General features: G+C 38.5%; 1 protein-coding gene across 1 annotated transcript in view; it reads left to right on the top strand.

Annotated features, from left to right (window-relative positions):
• The window catches only part of LOC115225149 (ubiquitin carboxyl-terminal hydrolase 19), a 91,606-nt gene that overhangs the window by 47,602 nt on the left and 20,903 nt on the right, over positions 1 to 23,101 (top strand). Inside the window, exons 9-18 of the mRNA XM_029796101.2 lie at positions 143 to 612; positions 3,614 to 3,773; positions 6,072 to 6,205; positions 8,541 to 8,633; positions 11,968 to 12,033; positions 12,991 to 13,101; positions 15,456 to 15,566; positions 19,678 to 19,761; positions 20,755 to 20,849; positions 22,642 to 22,702. Of these exons, the coding sequence (XP_029651961.1) occupies positions 143 to 612; positions 3,614 to 3,773; positions 6,072 to 6,205; positions 8,541 to 8,633; positions 11,968 to 12,033; positions 12,991 to 13,101; positions 15,456 to 15,566; positions 19,678 to 19,761; positions 20,755 to 20,849; positions 22,642 to 22,702 (1,385 nt within the window). The remainder of the gene's footprint in view (positions 1 to 142; positions 613 to 3,613; positions 3,774 to 6,071; positions 6,206 to 8,540; positions 8,634 to 11,967; positions 12,034 to 12,990; positions 13,102 to 15,455; positions 15,567 to 19,677; positions 19,762 to 20,754; positions 20,850 to 22,641; positions 22,703 to 23,101) is intronic.

Below are 23,101 nucleotides of genomic sequence, written 5' to 3'. Positions count from 1 at the left end.
TATAGTAGAAGACACTTGCCCAAGGTGCCACGCAGTGGGATTGAACCCAGAACCATGTGGTTATTATCTGTAAAGATGAAGTTAACAAAGCAAAAAATTATAATTGTATGTACAAGTTCATATTCTGGTTTTGCTTTTTCAGGAAATATTATTGGGAACCGGTCATCTGAGTGGCTGCCAGCCGCCAAAGACAGGCCAGTGCCTCACACCCAGCAGACTGGCAACAGCACTGCAGCCACAGTAGTCACCACGGCAACTGGCACAACATTCAGCACTTCTAGAAGCACTATGAACACTGCAAATTACTCCAGCAGCAGCTCTGCCACCATCACGGGATATCCACCGCCTCCACCACCACCCCCTGCCCCACCTCTGCCCGCCCTGCCCACTGCTGCGGCTGCAGCAATGTCTCCCACTTCACATTATGGCACCTCCTCCACTGCTGTCGACTCTTCACGGCGAGGCGGAAGCGGTGATGGAATGCCACTGGATGAGCTGCAAGAACTGGCTGCTACTCCTGGTACTATTGGAGACCGGCGTGGCATACCAACTTGTGACAACTTCTCACCGTCTAACCCCTGTAACAAGCCAACTCTACCAATGGTGAACCAGGTAGGTCATCATCTTCTTCTTTTGATGCGTGTGTGTATGTGTTGTGGGGGGGAATAATTTTGTTTAACCCCAGGTCATGTATTTTAATGAGTAAGTGTTGACGCTTTCCTTGTTTGCTTCATTTTAAGGTACTGACCTTAATGTTTTCATAGAAAATCATTATTCTTATATTATAAAAGAGGTGATCTCAATCTGTCAGTCAGTCACGACATCTATTAGAGCAGTTTTTTTCAAACTCTTCCAGTTAGTGACACACATTTTAAACATACATTTAGTTTTCTGCAAACCTAGCATTAATTATTTTAATATGATCTACCATGATTATAAGATGCTGATGCATAAATTAATTTTAATAGCAGAAAATGTCAAGAAAATCTTTCATTTATATTTTATAGATATATAATTTGTAAGCAAAATAAAATACATTTTCAAGAGAAATGTAAGTTATCATTTATTGATAATAATTTGTAAAAATAGTGGATGTTAAACGATGATGATGTGCAAGGATTAGTAAAAAAAATAACTTTTATAACTTACTATTTCAGTGAGCTTGATGGGAAGAACAGAGATTTTAGATATTAGATGGAATGTTAGATAATGACACTTGCATTTTACTATCAAGCATTTTCATGTTTCCCCATTTCGATGTCTAGCATTGCTGAAAAAGATGCTTCACAAATGTATGTAGTAGAAAAATGCAGAAGAATTTGTAAAGCTAGGTTTGGGTGTTTCTTTGAAACATGAATCCAAAAGTTCTGTAAGTTCCCCTCATCAACAACAGGTACAGGTGACTAGGATTGCTTTCATTTCCAGAAAATGTGAAGCCCAGTTTTATATAATCTTTGTTGTATAAACGAGGCTTAAAAATTTTTCCTAAGGCTAAGTCTGTGAGACTGATGAACAAGGTTCAAGTGTGGAATGAGTTTAATGTGATTTCATGATTATTAGTTCACCCTCAGTAATGCGTAATACCAGTATAGATGAGCAATAACTTTAGGCAATTTGAAAGCAGTTCCAGTGTGTTTCCCTCACTAAAACAGATGCAGTTTGGAAAATTTTTAATTGATTTTTAGTTCACTTTGGACAAGAGAATAACACTTGCAATGTGTTAATTCTTTTACACTGAATAAAATACAATGGAAATGAGCATTGTATAATGAAAACTTCTTATACCCTTTTTCTTTTGTATTTTAATCTCATCCCCAGACATTAAGTGGGAAATGATAGCTGGTAGGTACATGCATTGACATGTTCGCTATGCTAACAAACAGATTCTGAAAAGCTGAAGCAAATTGGTATTAGGTGTTTTATATTGGTTTGCCATACGTTTGCGAAACACCTATGCCCTGCTTGCAACACACAGGAGGGAAGAAGGAAAGGCTTGAAAAGGGGAGAGAACCTCTGTAACAATGTATTTAGAAGAAGTGTTCTGGATTGTTGGTGTATCAGCGAGAATCGAGATATTGTAGGAGAGAAGTGTGTGTGGATGGATAATGTTATGCTTGCATTTAGTGATGTGGACAAGAAACAGGCATAGAAAAGTTAATATGCAAGACTGTTGAATGTAGGGAATGAATAGGATAAAAGGGATCTCTCATATGAACCCAACAGAGGGATCAGCTATTCTAGTGGAAAGACAGACCAGAGTCAAGAAATAGGCAACAAAAGCCATTGATAGTCAATGCTCCGTGGACAGCAAAGTTGTTTAGATAAAGTACAAGGGTCAGTCGTTGATATCAAACCACTCCTCTCAAATCAACTGGATTTGTGCCTGTCCTTTCATTCCTTTCTAAGTATTTCTGGTCATTTTCTAAAAATTCACAAAAAGTTTCCACTCTCTCCATGCCCACTCTAAGTGCTTATCCTTCATTTAACCTAGTCATTATCCATCATTACTCATTAATTCTATCTATCACACACATTCTCACTCTCTCTCTGTGTATTTCTCTTGCAATTACAACCTGTCATTATAGTGGAAGTCTTTTCTTAAAATCTGCATTGCAGACACACACAACCAAAAGATAACTATATCCTCATCATCATTTAATGTCTGTTGCCCATGCTAGCATGGGTTGGTTGGTTTGACTGGAGCTGCATCAGACTCCAGTCTGATTTGGCTTGGTTTCTATGGCTGGATGCCTTTCCTAATGCCAACCACTTTACAGAGTGTGCTTTACGGACACTTTTACATGGTACCACAAGAGTGCTTTTACGTGGCACCACATAGGTTGCTTTACATGGTACCACATGGCACTTTTACATGGTACTGCAAGATTGCTTCCCTCCTGCTGGATCCCTAATTTTTCAGCTCTGCCTCACTATTCTTCTTCCTTCCGTTTTTAGGGCATCCTCTCTTCTGCCTCCCTCATGGGTTCCAGGTCAGATCCTGACATGTAATGCAGGATGTTGGTTTCCTTATGGCCCTTAAGGGTTACTGTACTGCATCATATGTATCCCTGAAGGAAGGCGTTCTTCTCTCAGATATTAGCATCAATTCATTTGTAACTTTACTTTTTGCTGCACCTGAATTATCTTTTATATTTTACTTGTTTTAGGCATTAGACTATGGCCATGCTAGGGCATCACCTTGAGGAACTTTAGGTGGACTACTTGACCCCAGTATTTAGTTTCTTTTTAAGCTTGCTACTTATTCTATCGGTTCTTTTGCCAAACTGCTAAGTTATGGGGACATAAACACACCAACACCAGATGTCAAGCAGTGGTCACATACACATACAACAGATTTCCATCAAGTAAACCCACTCACAAGGCTTTGGCTGGCCCAAGGCTATAGTAGAAGACACTTACTCAAGGTGCCATGCAGTGTGAGTGAACCCAGAACCATGTGGTTGGGAAGTCAGCTTCTTACCACCACAGCCAATCCTGTATCTGTTCATAAACATTTTTTTGCTTTGATTTATAAAAATTTTTTTATTTCAATATTGTTATAAGTGTATAGTATTGTTGTGATGTTATCGTTATTTCTTTCTCACTCTTACAGAAACCAACATGTAAAGTGTCTCCAATGAACAAGCTGAGAGATATTGATCAATTGGTCACTCCAGGTTTTACAGGCCTAGACAACCTGGGTAACTCATGTTTCATGAACAGTGTGCTCCAGTGTCTGGCCAACACCAGTGAATTTCGGGATTACTTTCTCGGTCAGTACTCATCTCTCTGTGTTTGTTGTATGCATTTGTGTGTGTGTGTGTGTGTGGGTGCTATGGGTGCAGCTTTTGGCTGAATGCAAAGTTAGCTTTGCAATTCAGTGGTCCTGGGTTCAATCCCACCATGCATGAGGGGGTACTGAAAAGTTCCTGGTTTTGGGTAAAAGAAAATACAGGAGAATCAGTTAATTATGATTTTACTCAACATATTCCCCTCTCAGATCCACATGCTTATTGCAGAGGTCCTTCAGTTTTTCTAAGCCCTGTAAAAGAACTTCAAAGGTTAGATCTCCAACCAGGTCTTTCACAATACCCTTAAAGCCAGGAACTTTTCAGCACCCCCATCGTGTGTGTGTGTGTGTGTGTGTGTGTGTGTGTGTGTATTTATGTATATATGTATATAGCAAGGCTACTAGAGTTCTGTGATGTGAATAATCTAATGATCTGCAACACAAACCACTCAGGTGACCATGCTGGCCAGATTGATTACATTCTCACTAGACAGCGAGATACATGGATGCTCATAAATGCAAAGACCTTCCCTGGTGAAGAATGTACTCCCCAGCATAGACCAGTCATTAGTGACCTTTGACTTCAGGCCAGAAGGACACCAAGAAGAAGACTAATCTGGAAATGAAGGACTTAGAAGCTTAAGGATCCTTTATATAATCAGATATTTAGGAACACCTTAATTGAGAAATTTAACGAGGAGGAAGAGGAACTCTACAGACTTGTGATATAGAGGACAACTGGAAATTCCTACGAGAGAGTTTGTTGTGTGCCATCAACCAAATCTGTGGCAGAGTCTGAACCAGACCTAGGGTGATGTGGTGGTTGAACGATGCTGTAGACGAGGCCATTAGAGCAAAGAAACAGGCTTGGATGGACTGGAAGAGTGGTGGGACTATATCAGGTAGCTAGGAGGGAGGCTAGAAAACAGGTATACTTAGCCAGGGGAGAAGCAGAAAGGCAGAATGGTGTGTGTTGTGAGGACGAGAGGCTTGAAATGTTTCAAATTGCAAGACAGTGTGCCAGAGAAAATTGTGATGTGCTAGGAGAGGTATGTGTTTACATGGATGATGGTTCACTTACAGTTAGTGTTCTTACAAAGAAGGAGGCTTGGAAGTATCACTGTGAGAGGCTGCTAAATGTAGAGAATGCATGGGAGGAGACCTTGCTCAATGTGGACCCAACAGAGGAGCCAGCTGTTTGAATTCATTGTAGTTTAGTAGATAAAACAATTAAGGATAGGAAGACATGGAAAGCCTCTGGCCCATCAGGGGTCACCACTGAGATGCTTAAAATTTCTGGCAGGGTGGGATATTACCTGATCACCTCCAGAGTTAATCAGGTTGTCCATGATTGGTGTAGCAGCATTATGGTCAACTACTACTAAAGTAAAGGTGATGTTCTTGACAGAAATAATTACAGAGGTATCAAATTGCAGGACCAGGGGATGAAAGTTACAGAAAAGGTCATACCTTTATTAATTAGAAAGAGAGTTAACATCGATGAGATGCAGTTTTGGATTTGTACCAGGGACAAGCACCACTGATGCTATCTTTCTGGTGAGGAAACTGCAGGAGAAATACTTGGCCAGAAATAAACCTGCTTCTGGCTTTTGCCACCTTATCTGGTGGGCAATGCGAAAGCTAGGGATAAGTGAGTGGTTAGTGAGAGCTGTACAAGCCATGTTCAGGGATGCTGTTAGTAAGGTGAGAGTTGCCAATGAGTATAACATTTAGTGTACAAGTAGGAGTCCATCAGCATTTGTTCTTACCTTGCTCTTATTTATCATGGTCCTCCAAGCTATAACTGAGGAGTTTAAGACTGGCTGCCCTTGGGAGCTCCTCTATGCTGATGACCTTGTTCTTATTGCTGAACCACTACCAGAACTAGAGAAGAAATTTCAGGTATGGAAGCAAGGTTTGGAAATCAAAAGGCCTTAGAGTTAATTTAGCAAATACCAAAGTATTGATAAGTAGGAAAACAGACAAATCACAGATCCCTTCAAGGAGATGGCCCTGCTCGATCTGTAGAAAAGATGTTGGGAGAAATTCCTGTGTAAGCTATGTACAGATAAGAAAACCAGAGTGGTTGGCGTAAGGAAGGGCATCCAACCATAATCAAAATCACATAATCACATAATCAAAATCTCAAAGCTGCAAAGTAATGCTTGATTAATTCAAAGCATTACTTTTGACTGCTAAAAGGGTTAAAACTGTTTCTCTATCTCTTTGTCTGTCTATCATCTATCTCTTTTCTCTAATCTTGTCTTTTTCTCTAATCCAGATGGCAGTTTCCAGAAGGAGATAAACACCGAAAACCTGTTGGGCTCAGGCGGCCAGTTGGCTTCAGCATTTGCTGTCTTGTTGAGATGTCTGTGGAGTGGTAAATACACATCATACCAACCCTCAAAGTTAAAGGTGAGTGATTTCCTCACCTTTTAGTGAAGCTGCACTCACTTGGAGTTGCAACCGTTTGAGTAAAATGATCTCTTACCACAGCTATATGGTACAATGTGTGTGTGTGTGTATATGTGCATGTATGTATGTATGTATATATATGTGTGTATACAATATGTATATGTTGTTATGTGTGTGTGTATGTGTAAATGTAATAACTTAATGTGTTCAAGGCTGTGTGGCATTCGATTATAGATAAATAGAAAATACCCATTGTGTATAGGACTTGACCAATGAGCAGAAAAATAACCCCAACAATCACTATAAACACTCACAAACACACATACACATAAGCACGCACAACACAGTGGCACACACCTCCCTGACAAATACAAGACACATTGACACAATCACACAAACACACTGACACGTATACACACACACACGCTGCACTAACAATACAAACAAAACAACTCAAATACAGCACACACACACGGAAACTAAATAAACCATACCCACATATACACACACAAACACATACTCAGTACCAACATACACAAAACACACACGCATACACACCCACACGCACACATATGTACCCTCACACACATATATGGTTGCTCACACACATGCACACACACATCACAAGGACAAAACAAACATACTCAGACAGACACACACACTCACGTACACACACATAACATCCCCACTAACACAAAACTCACACATACATATGCACTCTCTCTCACACACACACCACAAGGACAATTAAAACAACACAAACATACTCAGACAGACACACACTCACGTACATACACATAACATCCCCACCAACACAAAACACATAAACATATGTACACACCAATGCACACACACATGCGAACAAACACATACACACACACAACACCCTAACAAATATTAATCACACACACACAAACGTGCACACATATGCACACACCATCCTACCAAATATAATATACAGACCCATATACACATGTCACAATAAACTCTTGGACGAATCAAAAATGGCCTGCACACACAAACACATGTATATACACACACATAGAGACTTGTACAGAGACACACACACTCACACCATTCTGACCTCTGTGACCAGTCCTAAAAACCACTGAACCATGACAGACTAGCTCAGAAACAAAAAAATCCTTTTAATTCCACATTGCTCCTCCTTTCCCCCACCCCAACACACCTCTCACACTGTCCCTTAAAATAGCAAACAATCCTTAGCTACACACAAAATAGAAAAAATGCCCAAAAGACAGGTTGGTTTCTCTCCAATGTTTTGTAAATTCTTAAATATATCTCCTTCTGTGTGTATGTATATATATATATATATATATATATATATATATATATATACTTCCAAACAAACATGATTTATATTGAACTCCTAATACTTTTTGTTGAATATCTTTTTAAATACTCTCTTGTAAACTGTTTTTAACATTTTCTTATTATTATCAAAGAATGTATATATGAATTTTAATACTTTTGTGACAACCAGTACTTAACTCAACAAAGCTTTACATTGCATTTTCAAACCTTCTTTCATATATATTTCCACTCATGCGGTATCTTACAACTTTACTTTGTTATATATATATATATATATATATATATATATATATATATCTCCATATACACACAAACATCTAGCCCATGCTGAACATTAAATGATGATGATTATGCTCTTACGTGTCCATAGTTTACACTGGGTGCAGCAAATGGAATTTCTTCCAACTCCTTTCCTGCATACTGAGCAGGGCCATTTACCTGATGGAAAAAGAGTTTTATCTTTTTTGTTACTAATAACCACTTTTGTCTTAGCTAGGTTAACTTTAAGGCCTTTTGATTCCAGGTTTTGTTTCTATACCTGAAATTTCTTCTCCAATTTTGCTAAAGATTCTGCAATAAGAGCAAGGTGATCAGCATATAGCAGTTCCCACAGGCATCCAGTTTTGAATTCCTCTGTTATGGCCTGGAGGACTATAATGAATAAGAGTGGGCTGAGAACTGAGCCCTGGTGAACCCGTACCTGAATGCTAGATTCATCACTGTATTCATACATATGCACACATACATCACACATGCAATCACACACATCCCACCTGTACACACATAACACACATGCCCAAATGCATTGCACACATGTGCACCCATGTACACACACACATCACATGCAAGCACATTCATGTCCATACACCCTATTTACTAGTCTTTTTTTGGGGGTGATAAGTTCAATTACTCATCTCACTTTTCTCGTTAATTCATCAAAAGTCAATTAATGATTTAATTTATTAATTTACATATTCCTCTCTCTTTTCTCTCCATGCAGAACCTTGTTGCGATGAAGGCCAGCGTGTTCACAGGGTTTGCACAACATGACGCACAAGAGTTCATGGCCTTTCTATTGGATATGTTACATGAGGTGAGTCCCTTTTCATGTCTCAGATCTTTCCCATCTTCAGTTGGAAGGGCATGCATGGCTGTGCTATGTAATTAAGAAGTTATGCTTCCCAGTCACGAGTTTCTGATCCACTCCCACTGTGCAGTGGAATCTTGGGCCAATGTCTTCTCCTATAGGAGCTCTAAGAGGAAACTGAAAAAACTCCATTTCTAATTTTCAGTCTTGACTGCGCACATGATGATTTATTATATAGATGTGTGTGTGTCTGTATATATATATGAGAACAAAGTGTACGTACGCTGCTATATATATATAAATAAAATAGAAAATGGGACAAGAATGCAAAACATCCGCACAACTAGGTGATGCAAAAAGGGACAACAAAACATCCAGATATACGATACAAAGTAAACAAGGTCGGGTCATTCGAAGTTTTCTATCTTCAGTCAAGAACCAGATTATCCTCACAATTTCGGCTCAGCCTTTACATCTATCTGGATGTTTTGTTGTCCCTTTTTGTATCACCTAGTTGTCCGGATGTTTTGCATTCTTGTCCCATTTTGTATTTTATATATATATATATATATGGTGTCACACAAGTGGCACCCATGCAGGTGGCATGTAAAAGCACTCATTACACTCTTAGAGTGGTTGGCATTGGGAAGGGCATCCAGCTGTAGAAACCATGTCAAATCAGACTGGAGTCTGTTGTAGGCTTCCAACTTGCCAGCCCTGGTCAAACCATCCAACCCATGCCAGCATGGACAACAGATATTAAATGATGATGATGATATATATATATGGGTGTGGGCATGACTGTGTGGTAAGAAGTTTGCTTCCCAACCACATGGTTCTGGGTTCAGTCCCACTGTGTAGCACCTTGGGTAAAGATCTACTATAGTTCTGAGCTGGCCAAAGCCTTGTGAGTAGATTTGGTAGATGGAAACTGAAAGTAACCTGTTGTATATATATATATATGTATGTATGCCTGATGGTGATGTCACATAACTGGCACCCATGCTGATGGCATGTAAAAAGCACCTTTCAAGCATTGGGCTTCACGGAGGCAAAATGGCTGATGCCGGTGGCACATGAAAAGCACCTTATGAGTGTTAGACCTCATGGAGGCACTAACCAACACCTTTGGCATTATGCTTTGCTTGAGAAGAAGACTCATCAAGGCAAGTGTAATCACAATCATAACAAATGCTGGTGTCACACAAATGGCCCCTGTGCAGGTGGTATGTAAAAGCACTCATTACACTCTTGGAGTGGTTGATATTAGGAAAGGCATCCAGTCGTAGAAACTATGCCAAATCAGACTGCCATGCAGCATAGCTGTTTGCACACTGGCATCATACAATCTGCCTTCACTCTGAAGGAGAGGCCCTTTGCTGCCAGCAGAGGTAAGAGCTCTCTGAACTTTGTCCAGCCTAATCTTATTTTCACAGCTATGCTCTTGGAGCACCCACCTCCACTACTAACATGGTCACCTACATAATGGAAGCTATCCACTGTCTCTAGCCTTGCCCCCTCCCCTGGCAGTTGATGGAGTCTATTTTCTGTACATTTTTGGTGCTTATTGTACCTGTGCATCTTCCACACACAAAAGCTATTTTCCCTGTTAACCTTCCTCTGATGTTGCTTCACCTTTTATGTGTTCAAAGCTTACACTGGGTACATCTTATGGAGTTTCTACCTACACCTTTTTTACAGATTGAGAAGGGCCATCTACCTGAAGGGGTTTGTGATTTGTCTGTCTTCCCACTCACTATGACTTTGCTTTATGCTAGGTTAGAATCAGTGGAACATTTTGCATCATACTTTGTGATGTTATGTCTGTTTGCATTCTGAATCAAATACCACCTCACTTTGCCTCTCTGTATTCTTTGATCAATAAAAAATGCCGAAGGGGTGAATGGACTTGTGTAACGTGTTGTCATCCAGTTGAGCTTGCTCGGACATTCTCAACCTACACACACCTTCCATCTTGGTTCTACATTAGTTGAGGGAGGTCTTCAGAGAGGCATCCAGTGTCTCTGGTGAGTTGATCTACATACATTGTGTTTGGACAACTTGCTCCAGTAGAGCCATACTTTGGCATTTATAGCAGTAGGTCACTCTCCAGCTCTTGTTTAGCTCACCAGCAATGTCCCACAAAACACAAGTGCCTTTCCCTTACATTGTGCATGTTATTTTGTGGGATTCTTTTATGTCTGTTTGTATTCTGAATTCAAATACCACATAGCAGTACCTCTCTTTATTTCTGTATGTTTTGTGATTAATAAAATATGCAGGAAAGGTGAATGGATCAGTGTAACCACTGGGCATCATAATCTGGTTGAACTTGCTTGGAAATTTGCAATCCGCACATGCCATCCCTCTCACCCTGTGGGTGAGGTCAGTGTGGAGGGGATATGAGGTGGTATCAAAAAGTTTCCAGCTCTCAGTTGCATGCATAGTGAGGGATAACAGTGACCTTCATGAGGCAGTGTACTGAGTGACATCACTGTGTTTACTTGGCAAGTTGTGAAATTTGTGTTTTTGTGATCACAGGTATGCTGTTGTCTGAGATTTTGTCATGGACAGGAACAAAGAGCCAGCATGAAATTTTGTGTTAAACTTGGGAAGTCTGCTCCAGAGACACTGAGCATGCTTCAACAAGCTTATGGTGACAAGGCAATGGGTTGTATGCAATGTTTTAAGTTGCATGGCTGCTGCAAAAGCAGAAGAAGGTCCCTAGAAGACCTGCCATGAGTGTCACCCATAGAAATGTGGTATTGTGCATTGAGAATTTGTCCCCCAGGGCCAGACCGTCAACCGAGAGTTCTACTGCGACATTTTGAAGCATATGAGGGAGGACATTAGGTGAAGGTGACCACATCTGTGGAGTGCAAAGAATTGAACTCTCCACAATGACAATGCAACTCTGTCACCAAGCTCTCCTCACCCATGAGTTTCTTGCCAAAAACATCATGGTATTGCTTCCACACCCTCTCTATTCGCCATTTCTTCCCCAAGGGGAAAATGCAATTCAAGGGTCGCTGTTTAAACGCTGTTGTCAAAATCCAGGGCGAATCACAGCAGGTTTTGACTTGCTTCTGGAAAAAGACTTCCAGACCAGATTTCAAAAGTGGCACAAATGCTGGGGCTGGTGTATTACTGTGCAAGGTGACTATTTCGAAGGAGATGATGGTTAAAATAAGTTATTTTTTTTATTAAACATAACTAATCCTGGAACCTTTTGATGCCACTTTTTACACTGAGAGAATAGATGTTTGTTTATTGATTAATTTATTTTGTTTACATCTGCTCTAACCTTAACTCTTCTTTCTCTCTTTCTCTTTTTTTCTAGGATCTCAACAGAGTCAAGAACAAACCTTACATTCAGACTGTTGACTCAGATGGCCGACCAGATGAGGTAACCTCTTGACAAGTACTTTATTTGTGGTGGTGTCAGTGGTGGTAGTGGTCATGTGCTGGTGTTTGTAGTTGGTGGCAGTGGTGGTGATGGTGATGACGGTATGGTTGACGAATGATGTTGGAGATAATGATGGTGTTGATGTTGAGTAGAAGATGGTGATGGTGGTGTTGTAGGAAATAGTGTTGGTGTTGTAGTAATGATAGTGGTGTTGATGTTGTGTATGAGATGGTGGTAGTGATGGTTTTATAGCTGGTGGTGATGGTGGTGTAGCAGTGTTCCATGGTGTTGTACTAGCTGAGTTTGATTCTATCCTGATGGTATGTTGTGTCCTTGGTCAAGGTACTTCACTTTACATTGCATTGGAGGTCACAGGGCTGGTATTATAGACATGTGATTAGAATGTTACAGGAAAGTCAACCCAGAATAGACCAAGATTTAGGTGGTTGGACAGTATCCATATCTCAGTTGGTCATGCTTGGGAATCTAGCCAGAAAGTGTAATGGTGGATGCCTCTGATAGGACCCTATGGAGGAGGTACCTGAAAACTCTACCCCCATGGCTCTCCCAGGAATAGTGGGTGGAGAAAATGGATGGATCCTCTAATTTTTTCCCTTCCCACTTCTGTTTTACAAACAATCATTTCTTCATTGTTTTTTTCCTTCACTTCTTCTGTTTTACAATTCTTCATCCTATTTTATAATTCCTCCTCACAAAGATGTTCTAAGTTCAAATTCCTCCAAGGTAAAATTTACCTTTCATCCATTCAGGGTCGATGAAATAAGTACCCTTCTCTGAAATTGTTGGCCTTGTCCCAAACTTTGAAATCAATATTTCCCCTTCCACTCCTCTTTTACAATCACTTTCCTTGTTATTTTCCCTCCTAACTATTTTACCTTCACCAAACCCATCTCCTCCTCTTCCTCTTCCTTTAATAACTTTTTACTTATTTTCCAGATTGTTGCAAATGAAGCTTGGGATGTTTACAAGAAAAGAGATGATTCATTCATCGTTGACCTGTTCCAAGGTCAGTACAAGTCCAAACTGGTGTGTCCAGTTTGCGAAAAGGTGAGTGGACATTTGAACAAGCCCTAATTTTTTTCATTGAGAGAGTGAGAGCAAGAAAAAGTGGAGGGATGGTGAGATGTGTCTGCTAGGCGCAACAAGCTAGTGGCTCACTCTCTAGGAGTCAAGACCTTCGTGGAAGCAATAGAAAGAGTATATCAGTGGAATTCTGGGTAAAGCAGACCATTTAACCCTTCATAAGTTTTTTCTATTTTTTTTTTAATTTTCAGAAAATTTTTGCAAATTTGTGTTCCACACCTGGGAATTCATAAGATTATGAAAAAGAAATTTTTTGTGTGTGATTTAAGGTTGGTTTACCTGTTATTTTTAACACATCTCACAACTACCTGATACCTTCCTCATTTCTTTGTCACTCTGACGTGTATTGTATTCAATATTTTTCTCCCCATAAAGCAGCGAGCTGGCAGAAACGTTAGCATGGCTGGCAAAATTTTGGGCCTCAAACACATAATGGAATGATGATGCACCCAAGGGTGGCCCATTGATGGGATTTAAGCAAAAAATTGTCCATATTTTACATGCTGATTTTTAAATAAAAATTTGAAAAAGAGTGGGAATTTTAGGATGGGGGCCAGGGTGGGGGTGGGGGTAAATAGAAAAAAAACGACATTTTCTTTTTTCATAATCCAGTTGCAAAAATTTTCTGAAAATTCCAAAAAACGAAAGTTTTGAGGGTTTATATGGAATGTTTAAAGCAGGATTCTGCCAGCATCTCTTTTTATCTTGTACACAGGCATATTTTATCTTTTATTTGCTTCAGTGATTGGACTGTAGTTGTGTTGGAGCACTACCTTGAAGGGTTTCATCATCATCACTTAATGTTTGTTTTCCATGTTGGCATGGGCTGGACACTTTGACAGGAGCTGGCAGAATTGTTAGCATGCCGGACGAAATGTGTAGCCGTATTTCGTCTGCCGCTATGTTCTGAGTTCAAATTCCGCCGAGGTCGACTTTGCCTTTCATCCTTTCGGGGTCAATTAAATAAGTACCAGTTACGCACTGGGGTCGATGTAATCGTGTTTAGCCCCTTGTGGGTAGTAAAAGAAATAGGAGCTGGCTTGGCAGAATCCTGCACCAGGCTTCACTGTTTATTTTGGTTTGATTTTCACAGTTGAGAAAAGCAAATTGACCTCAGGCCTTATTTTTAAATCTGTGAGGTTTCGATTCCTAGACCATGCGAGGAGTTGTCTTCTTGAGCAAAACACTTCATTTCACATTGCTCCTATCCACCCAGCTGGTAGAAATAATTAATCCTGCAACGGGCTGGCATCCCATCAAGTGTGGAATACATACACCAGAGAAACCAGGAAACTGGCCTGTGCTCCCTATGGAGTAATGTGGACTAAGCAGTTACGCAAGGCATTGATTGTGGAGTTGCATGGCTTAGTGGTTAGGGTGTTGGACTCATGATTGTAAGACTGTGGTTTCAATTCCTGGACTGGGTGATGCATTGTGTTCTTGAGCAAAACACTTCATTTCATACTGCAGCCGTCCACTCAGCTTGCAAGAATGAGTAATCCTGTGACAGACCAGCATCCCATCAGGGGTGAAGTATATGCACCAAAGAAACCATGAAACCGACCCTGTAAAGTCTATATGATCTGGGAAGGAGCTTTATCCTACTTTATCTGTCTTTGTGTTCTGTGTTCAAATTCCACCAAGGTCAATTTTGCCTTTTATTCTATCAAGGTTGATAAAATAAGTATCAATTAAGTACTGAGGTTGATGTAATCAACTAGCCCCAATTAGTTCCTTCTCCTGAAATTGCAGGCCTTGTGCCTATAGTAGTAGAAAGAGTTATTAACATTAGTATTAGGTGAGCTGGCAGAATCGTTAGCATGCCATGCCTAGCAGTATTTTATCCGTCTGTACATTCTGAGTTCAAATGCCACCAAGGTCGACGTTGCCTTTCATGTTTTTGGGGTCGATGAAATAAATACCAGTTACATACTGAGGTAGATATAATCAACTAGCCCCGCCCCCAAAATTTCAGGTCTTGTGCCTTTAGTAGAAAGGATTATTATTATTATTAAAGTGATGAGCTGTCAGAATTGTTAGCATGCCAGGTGGAATGCTTAGTAGAATTTTGTCCATTTTCATGTTCTGGGTTCAAACTTTGCCTCTCATCCTTTCAGGGTTGATAAAATAAGTACCAGTTAGGCACTGGGGTCGATGTAATCAACTAACTCCCTCCCCCCCCCAAATTTTCATGCCTTTAGTAGCAAGGATTATAAATACCAGCTGAGCACTGGGACTGATGTAATCAACATACCTCCTCTCCCAAAATTGCTGGCCCATTGCCAAAATTTGAAACCTTTATTATTATCTAATTTCAGGTGTCCATTACTTTTGATCCTTTCTGTTACCTGTCCATACCACTGCCAAAAAAGCAGAGACTAATTACTGTGGTGTTTTTCTGGAAGGAACCATACAGAAAACCTGTACAGGTGAGTAACAGTGGGCCCTATGGTGGTAGATGTTGTTAATTACCTTTGATCCAGCAGGCAGACCCATGAGCAAAAATATTTCAATCACAACAATCCTGTCAGTTTTTTTTCCTATCTCAAGACTACATCCAACAAGTTCAGTAGATTTACCTGCTATTTTTAGCAGGTAGGTGCAAGGTGTGACTGTGTGGTTGAGGAGCTTGCTTCCCAACCATATGATGTTGGTATATATATATATATATATATATGTGTGTGTGTGTGTGTGTGTGTGTATTTGTGTTATATATATATATGGACAGAGAAAGTCAAATCTTTAATTTTAGAATTCCCCTTACAATGCTGACAATTGTTTCTGTCGTGTCAGCATATTTAGATATAGAAAATATTGAAATTAATACATCTGAAAATACATGTTAACACAATGTTTTCAAGGTAATCCAAAATTAATGAAATTCAAAGTGAAATTAGGAGATATTTCCAGTACATGAATGTATACAAAAAGAACAATAAGAAGAAATTTAATCCAAGGAAAGTTATTTTTGTATTCAACTCTTGTTGGATAATGAAAAAATAAAAAATAAACATGGAAATTCTATGTTATGACAATTAGAAACAAAGAATTTCTATATCTTGACAATTAGTTATCTATTTATTAAATATAATAAACTTTTTTAGAAAAATTATGCTTTTTGTATAACATAAGAAAAGCAATTATAATCAAGAAATGAAATATTTAAATGTCTTCAGAAATTGGTGACATTTCATTGTAATAAAATTAATTCAGAAGTAATTATGTAATACATTTCTTCAAGGCAAAATCACATGTAGAATTACCAATATTGTATGATGTGTAGCTAATAATGGACCACTTTAAATCATACTGTCTTTTAAATCCCAAACGCATTTACTAAGATTTGTAGAATTACCTTTGCTTGTCTACTTAAATGAATAATAATGATTATGAAATCTAGATTTCCAAATTGTAGCAAATAAACCTATGTACTAATACTTATGATCTCTTATTACTTTGAAAGACTATATTTTTCCTTAATGTTTTTCCTTAAACACTGATTTTGTGAAGGACAGACAATTTTGTTTTTGAAATTACGCAATTATTCATTTGCATTTGGTACTCATTGTTAAAAGAATTCCTACTAGTCCTCTAAGAATCAGGTGGTAAGGCAGGATTATTATTGCCTTTGCACAGCTCCTGACATTGGAGATGTACTACAGTGCCAGCTGTTCACTACCAGTGAACTAAGGTAACACCCCTTATTTTTCGAGCACCTTCCGGAGTATTCGAGCAGTTCCTAACAGTGCTGTTTTTTTGCAAGTGCTCCACCCTTATTGCAGCCCCTATTTGTTTCATGTACTTCTCGAGATTTTTGCTTGCTGTTGCCAGGGCTCCAACAATTATTGGTACTACTGCTACCTTTTTCCTCGACCACAACTGCTTAACTTCCCAAGCTAACCTGTCATATCTCTCAACTTTTCTTTCTTCCTTATCACATACCTTGCTGTCAGCTGGGTATGTTATACCTATGATCCAGCAGAGTTTGTTTTCTTCTCAATTAAGACTATATTCTGCAGAGGTGACACATGGTTACTCTAGTCAGAGGGAACCATATAGCGTGAGAGAACAAGGGAGATGGTGGTGATATACCATGGTACAGCACCGTCATCTTAAGGTACAGGGTTGTGAATATAAATAGAATGGCAGGGGATTGCCTAAGGTGTGTGTGAGTATCAGTGTCTATATATATGTGCCTCTGTGTGTGTGTGTGTGTGTGTGTGTGTGTGTGTGTATAATAATAATGAATCATTTTAAAGAAAACAGAGAATAGAGAATATCTAATTGTTTATATTGTTTATGCAGTCATTTAATTTCTTATATTTTTTGCCTGAATTACGTTGGTTGAATAAACAAAAAATAAAAAAAAAACAAGCAATAATAAATCTCTGAACGAGATATAAACAGTAACTGCACGACAATGTGAGGTATACAAGCCATCTCAATATGGCTAACCGCCGTTTGCCAGCTCTGTCTGGCCCCCGTGTCGGTGGCACGTAAAAAAAAAAAAACTAAGGGTGGGTGTTACTGTGGCTTGTAGCCCCAGGAGAACATCGTCTCCAGCTGGCCTTAGGCACATTTTCTGTGCACTTATGGTATTTGCAAAGGGAGGTCATCCTTCCCTCGTCAACCTAAGTGATACGCACGGACTGCAGTTTCTAGGTATTGACCTGTCGTCGGCGTAAAACAAATTTTTCAGGTTGGAATCATTTTCCATTTTGAAGAAATCTAGATAGCGATCAAAATGTTCTGAAGAAGCTCTTGATGGATTATAGCATCATTATGAACTATTATATGTACTCTGATAGCAGCATAAACGTAACATAGACAAAAGATATAAGAAATTAAATGACTCTATGTGTGTGTATATATATATAATTTTAAAATAGGATAAAATCTTTATAAGAATTTATCAAGTAGTTAGCGTGAAAAAACCTCATAAGAGAAAAAAATCCATCAATTTTTTTCCTTAAAAATATTTATTTTTATTATATAGAGGGTATTATTATATATAAATGCCACACACTAGTAGTTTTGACTTTAAGAGTCCCTCCTAGCGTGTGGCATTTATGCGTAATAATGCCCTCTATATAATAAAAATATATATATTTTTTTTTTGCTTGTTTCAGCTCAGAGCTGCGGCCATGCTGATGCACCGCCGTTAAAATTATCTGACAGAAGTGGGATATATATATATATATTATAAATCATGATGATATTTTTGTAGTTCACTTTGAATTTAATGAATTTTGAATTGTCTTGATAACATTGTGTTAACATATACTTTTGGATATGTTAATTTGACTGGTATACCTCCTTCTGTATCTAAATATGCTGGCAAAACAGAAATGTTCATTGGTATTGTATGGTGTAATCACCAATCAAAGATACGATTTTCTCCATTCTCATTCTTGTTATTTATATATATATAAATAACAAGAATGAAAATGCCGGACCCTTCTGGCCAGCATTTGCCTTGATAGATCAGTAACCACTGCACACATTTTTTTCTCTCCTTGTTTCTTTCTGTGTTCCTTTCTGTGGAAGAGCGTAGGCTCGAAATGTTAAAGACTTTTTCAATTCCCGAGTATTATACTAATACATCTGTTTGTTTTCTACACAACCTGTCTTCATCTTTTGTTTTTTTCCTGAATTCTCCCTATATATATATATTTATTTATATATATATCAATACAAAATAAATATAAATATAAACTGTATTACTCATTGATGTGCACTGTTTTGTTCTGTACTATTATGTTTAACCTTGATGTTCATATGTAGTTGGTTAATAAATTTATGTGAATGGGTATTATCTGGTAGTTGATCGTTGATTAAGGTGTGTTTCTCCATTTTCTTATTTTGTATTATGAATTTGTGGTAAAACATTTTACCTTCGCCCATATAATACAATAAATTAATTAATTGCATCGCAATTCTTAACATTTATGTATTAACTTTGTTGGGTGCTTTATTGGCAGTATATTGGATATATGTTATCCCATGGTGGGTTGCACTCACAACCCCTATCTCAATTTGTATATATATATATATATATATATATATATATATACACACACACACACACACATACACATATATACTATGATAATATAGATGTTGACTTGTATATTTATTTTTCATACATTCCAGCAGATTTAAATGCAGATATGCTAATCGCTGTTGTGTTCGTCACAGGAGAACTGTTTCTCCTTTACGATAAACTATGTATTCATAATACGCTTGATTTATTGACACAAGGCATTCTGGGACACAGAGTTCCCACATGTATTCTCATCCGCCAAGGTGGCCTTGTTTATAATTCCTTAGCACAAACTGAACCTAAAGCCATGTGGTCAGGAACTTGCTATCTACACAGCCATGCTGGCTAATTAAATTTTCATGGGACCTTGGCATCTCTTATTCAGATAATCTGACATTCACATAAATGATGATTGAATAATTAGGGGATGGATGGTAAATTTTTTAAAATCTCTGTGTGTTCATTTTTCTTACCTGCTGTCTCTATATTTCCTTCAGTATAAGCTGCGAATGACGAAAGATGCCACAGTTGAACTACTCAAAGACAAGCTGTCAAAGAAAACTAGTGTCAAAGCTCGAAATGTAAGCCATTGATATTGTTATTATTATTGTTATTATGATGATGAAGGTGGAGAGCTGACAGAAAAGTGTGTTGGACAGAATGCTCAGCGGCATTTTGCACTTCTCTACATTCTGTGTTCAAATTCTGCCAAGGTTGATTTTTCCATTTCATCCTTTCTGGGTCAATGAAATAAGCATCAATTGAGCACTGGGGTTAACATAATCAACTAGCCCCCTCCCCCAAAATTTCAGGTTTTGTGCTTATAGAATATAAAAAAAAGTCATTGTCTTCTGTTTCTTCTCCTTTTTATTATTATTTTGCTTATTTTCATTTTCATATTTTCTAACTTATCTCAACAACCAGCTGTACATATTTCAAATACACTTCTCTACAACAATGAGGTTTCATTAGAAAATGAAAATAGTTTCACACTTTCAATTTGAACCAAAATTACAAAGTGTTGCATTACAAGTGTGATGATGTGTGAATAATGAAAGTAATGTTTCTCCGAATTAGTCACATCTGTATTGTAATAAAGAAAACTGCTTATCTATCTACCAAATGAACTGTTTTTGACTCAAATAAAAGTTCTGATGTGCTTAAACAATAATTTTAGGTGTGGCTGTGTGGTAAGAAGCTTGCTTCCCAACCACATGGTTCTGGGTTCAGTCTTACTCTGTGGCACCTTGGGCAAGTGTCTTCTACTATAGTCTTGGGCTAAACAAAGCATTGTGTGTGGATTTGGTAAACGGAAACTGAAAGAAGCCTGTCACATGTATATTTGTATATGTTTAAAACTGAAAGAAGCCCGTTGTAGATATTATATATTTATATGTTTATGTGTGTCAGTTTGTGTTTGTCTCCCTGCCATCACTTGACAACTGATGTTGGTGTGTTTATGTCCCCGAAATTTAGCAGTTTGGCAAAAGAGACTGATGGAATAAGGACCAGGCTTATATATATATATATGTCTCTTTATATTGAATTAATATTTTGAGATGCATTTTTTTCAGATTCGTGTGTTTGAATCCAAAAGAAGCAAGATACACAAAATCTATGGACGTGGCACTTTACTGAGCAGTGACTACAGCACGGAGAGGCTTATAGCGTGAGTAGATATCAAGTTGTCCTTTCATTTGTCTTACTTTCATTTGCTCATGCCAGCATGTGTTGGCTGAATACTTATTATCAAAGCATTGTTTTTACTGCAGGATGCTCTTCCTGATGCAAATACCTTTTTTTTTTTTTGAAGGGATTTTGTATTTCACTTTGTCTTCAAAAATGCTGAGCTAGAGAAAGGGTTTTTTTTAGTAGGGAATGTCAACAAGGTTACACTGACAATGTTTTGCTCAAGCAATTTATAAGAATATACAGAATATAAATCTTTACAAACACACACACACACACACACACACACAAATTCTTATAAACATGGTTGTGTTCTGCATATTTCTAATGAGTTATGTCTTCTGTTTAGGTATAGAACACAATGTCGGACATATGTCCAACTGCACTGAGTCTATATACATTTATGCGCTCTTTGAAATTTCCGATAACTGTTCCACAGATGTGTGGCCCAATGCCTCCAATCACACACTTGATTTCAGCCTTGAGTTCAAGAATTGTTTGTGGTTTCTTGACATATACTTATGATTTCACATACACCCATAAAAAGAAATCACAAGAGGTAAGACTGCAGGACCTTAGTGGCCATTGCTGGTCACCATGCAAGGGTATCAATCATTGTGGAAATTTTTTTGTGGATTAATGTAAGCTTTGGGCACTCCATCCTGCTGAAACCAGAGGTTGTCAATCTCTGTATCTTCCAAGTTCAGGCATAACTGAGTGGATATTCTCTATTAATAGTAACTGTATTCCCCTCATCATTTTCAAAGAAGAATGGTCCAAGCACTCCACCGGCCCAAAAACCACACAGTCACTTTCGGTGGATGCATTTCACACTCTTGCATTATTTGAGGATTTTCATTTCCCCAAATCTGGCAGTTCTGTTTATTGACAAATCCACTCAAGTGGACGTGGGCCTCGTCACTGAAGATGACTTTCTTTCCAAAATTTTCGTCATCTGCAAGTCATGCTTTTATGTGGCACCAACATGGGTGCAGGTCCTTTTCATGTGGCACCAGCACACGTGTTTTATGCATTACACCAGTATGGATACTTTTTATATGGAGCCAGCATAGGTGCTTTATATGTGACCCCAGCATGGGTGCTTCTTATATGGCACCATCAACAATGATTTATATATGGCAAAGTACCATTGCTTTACATGTGGTACCAGTATGTATATCTGTATGAAATGAAGATGAACTAAGAAAAATAACCCTGGATGGCCAGTGACATTGTATTTGTACAGCAAAGGCAAAAGTTTTCTCTCTAAGAGTGAAAGGCAAACTCCAACAATGGATCTGAGTAATGTTGTCTTCATATGCTACACATTACACACAATAATCAGGATATTCATGTATGTGTGAATGTGCATATGTACAGGGGGGGTGTTGCAGATTTCCTGTCTTTGGGTAAAAGAAAATACAAGAGGATCATTTAATTATGATTTTATTCAACATATTCCCCTCTCAGATTGCAGTGGCCCTTCAGTTTTTCTAAACTCTGTAAAAGAACTTAAAAGGTTGGGCATCCAACCAGGCCTTTCATGATACCCTTGAAACCAGGAACTTTTGGGTACCCCTCGTATATCTTGTTATATCTGTCATGTTCTGACTTACATTGTCCTTCTCATTTCCTCTTTCTCTGCACTAATTATTTCCTGTCTTCCCTCTTTGCACTAATTAGTTCATTATCTTCTAAGTCTCTCTCTCTTTCTGTACCTCTCTAACTGTCTCTCCCTCTCATGTCAATTTTTTACTAATTCTCTCTTCCAGATCAGAAGTTCTGTCACAAGAGATGGCAGGTGAACCAGTTTATGAAATATACATCATCCAGGTAAATGTCTTCACTCTCACCCACACCCCTCAACCTGCCAACACACGGTGGCCCTTTGTCCTACCCCACCAGTTTTCATTTGCCATTGTACCTAACTAATCCCCTCTCCTTTCTTCTCTGTTTCTCTGTTGTGCCTTGTGAGTGGTTAGCTAGCTTTGGGAATAATGATATGAAGAGAGACGTGTATTTCAATGAACAGGAGCAAATCTACAAACTCACATAACTTGGTCTCATCAAAATTCCTCATGTTAACATGAAACTTATTCGTGTAGTTTTTTCTTTGTCCTGTGTATGACTTGTGATACACAGTGATAAGAAACTTCCAAGAGAGTTGAACAACAGATGGTCTTCAGAGAAGAAACACCATCTCAGGCAAGTGTTTTGGTCCTGAACTTCTTA

Source organism: Octopus sinensis, linkage group LG27 (genome assembly GCF_006345805.1).
Source record: "Octopus sinensis linkage group LG27, ASM634580v1, whole genome shotgun sequence".
NCBI lineage: Eukaryota > Metazoa > Mollusca > Cephalopoda > Octopoda > Octopodidae > Octopus > Octopus sinensis.
The sequence above is the reverse complement of the archived record's forward strand: the minus strand, read 5'-3'. Positions and strand labels throughout refer to the sequence as shown.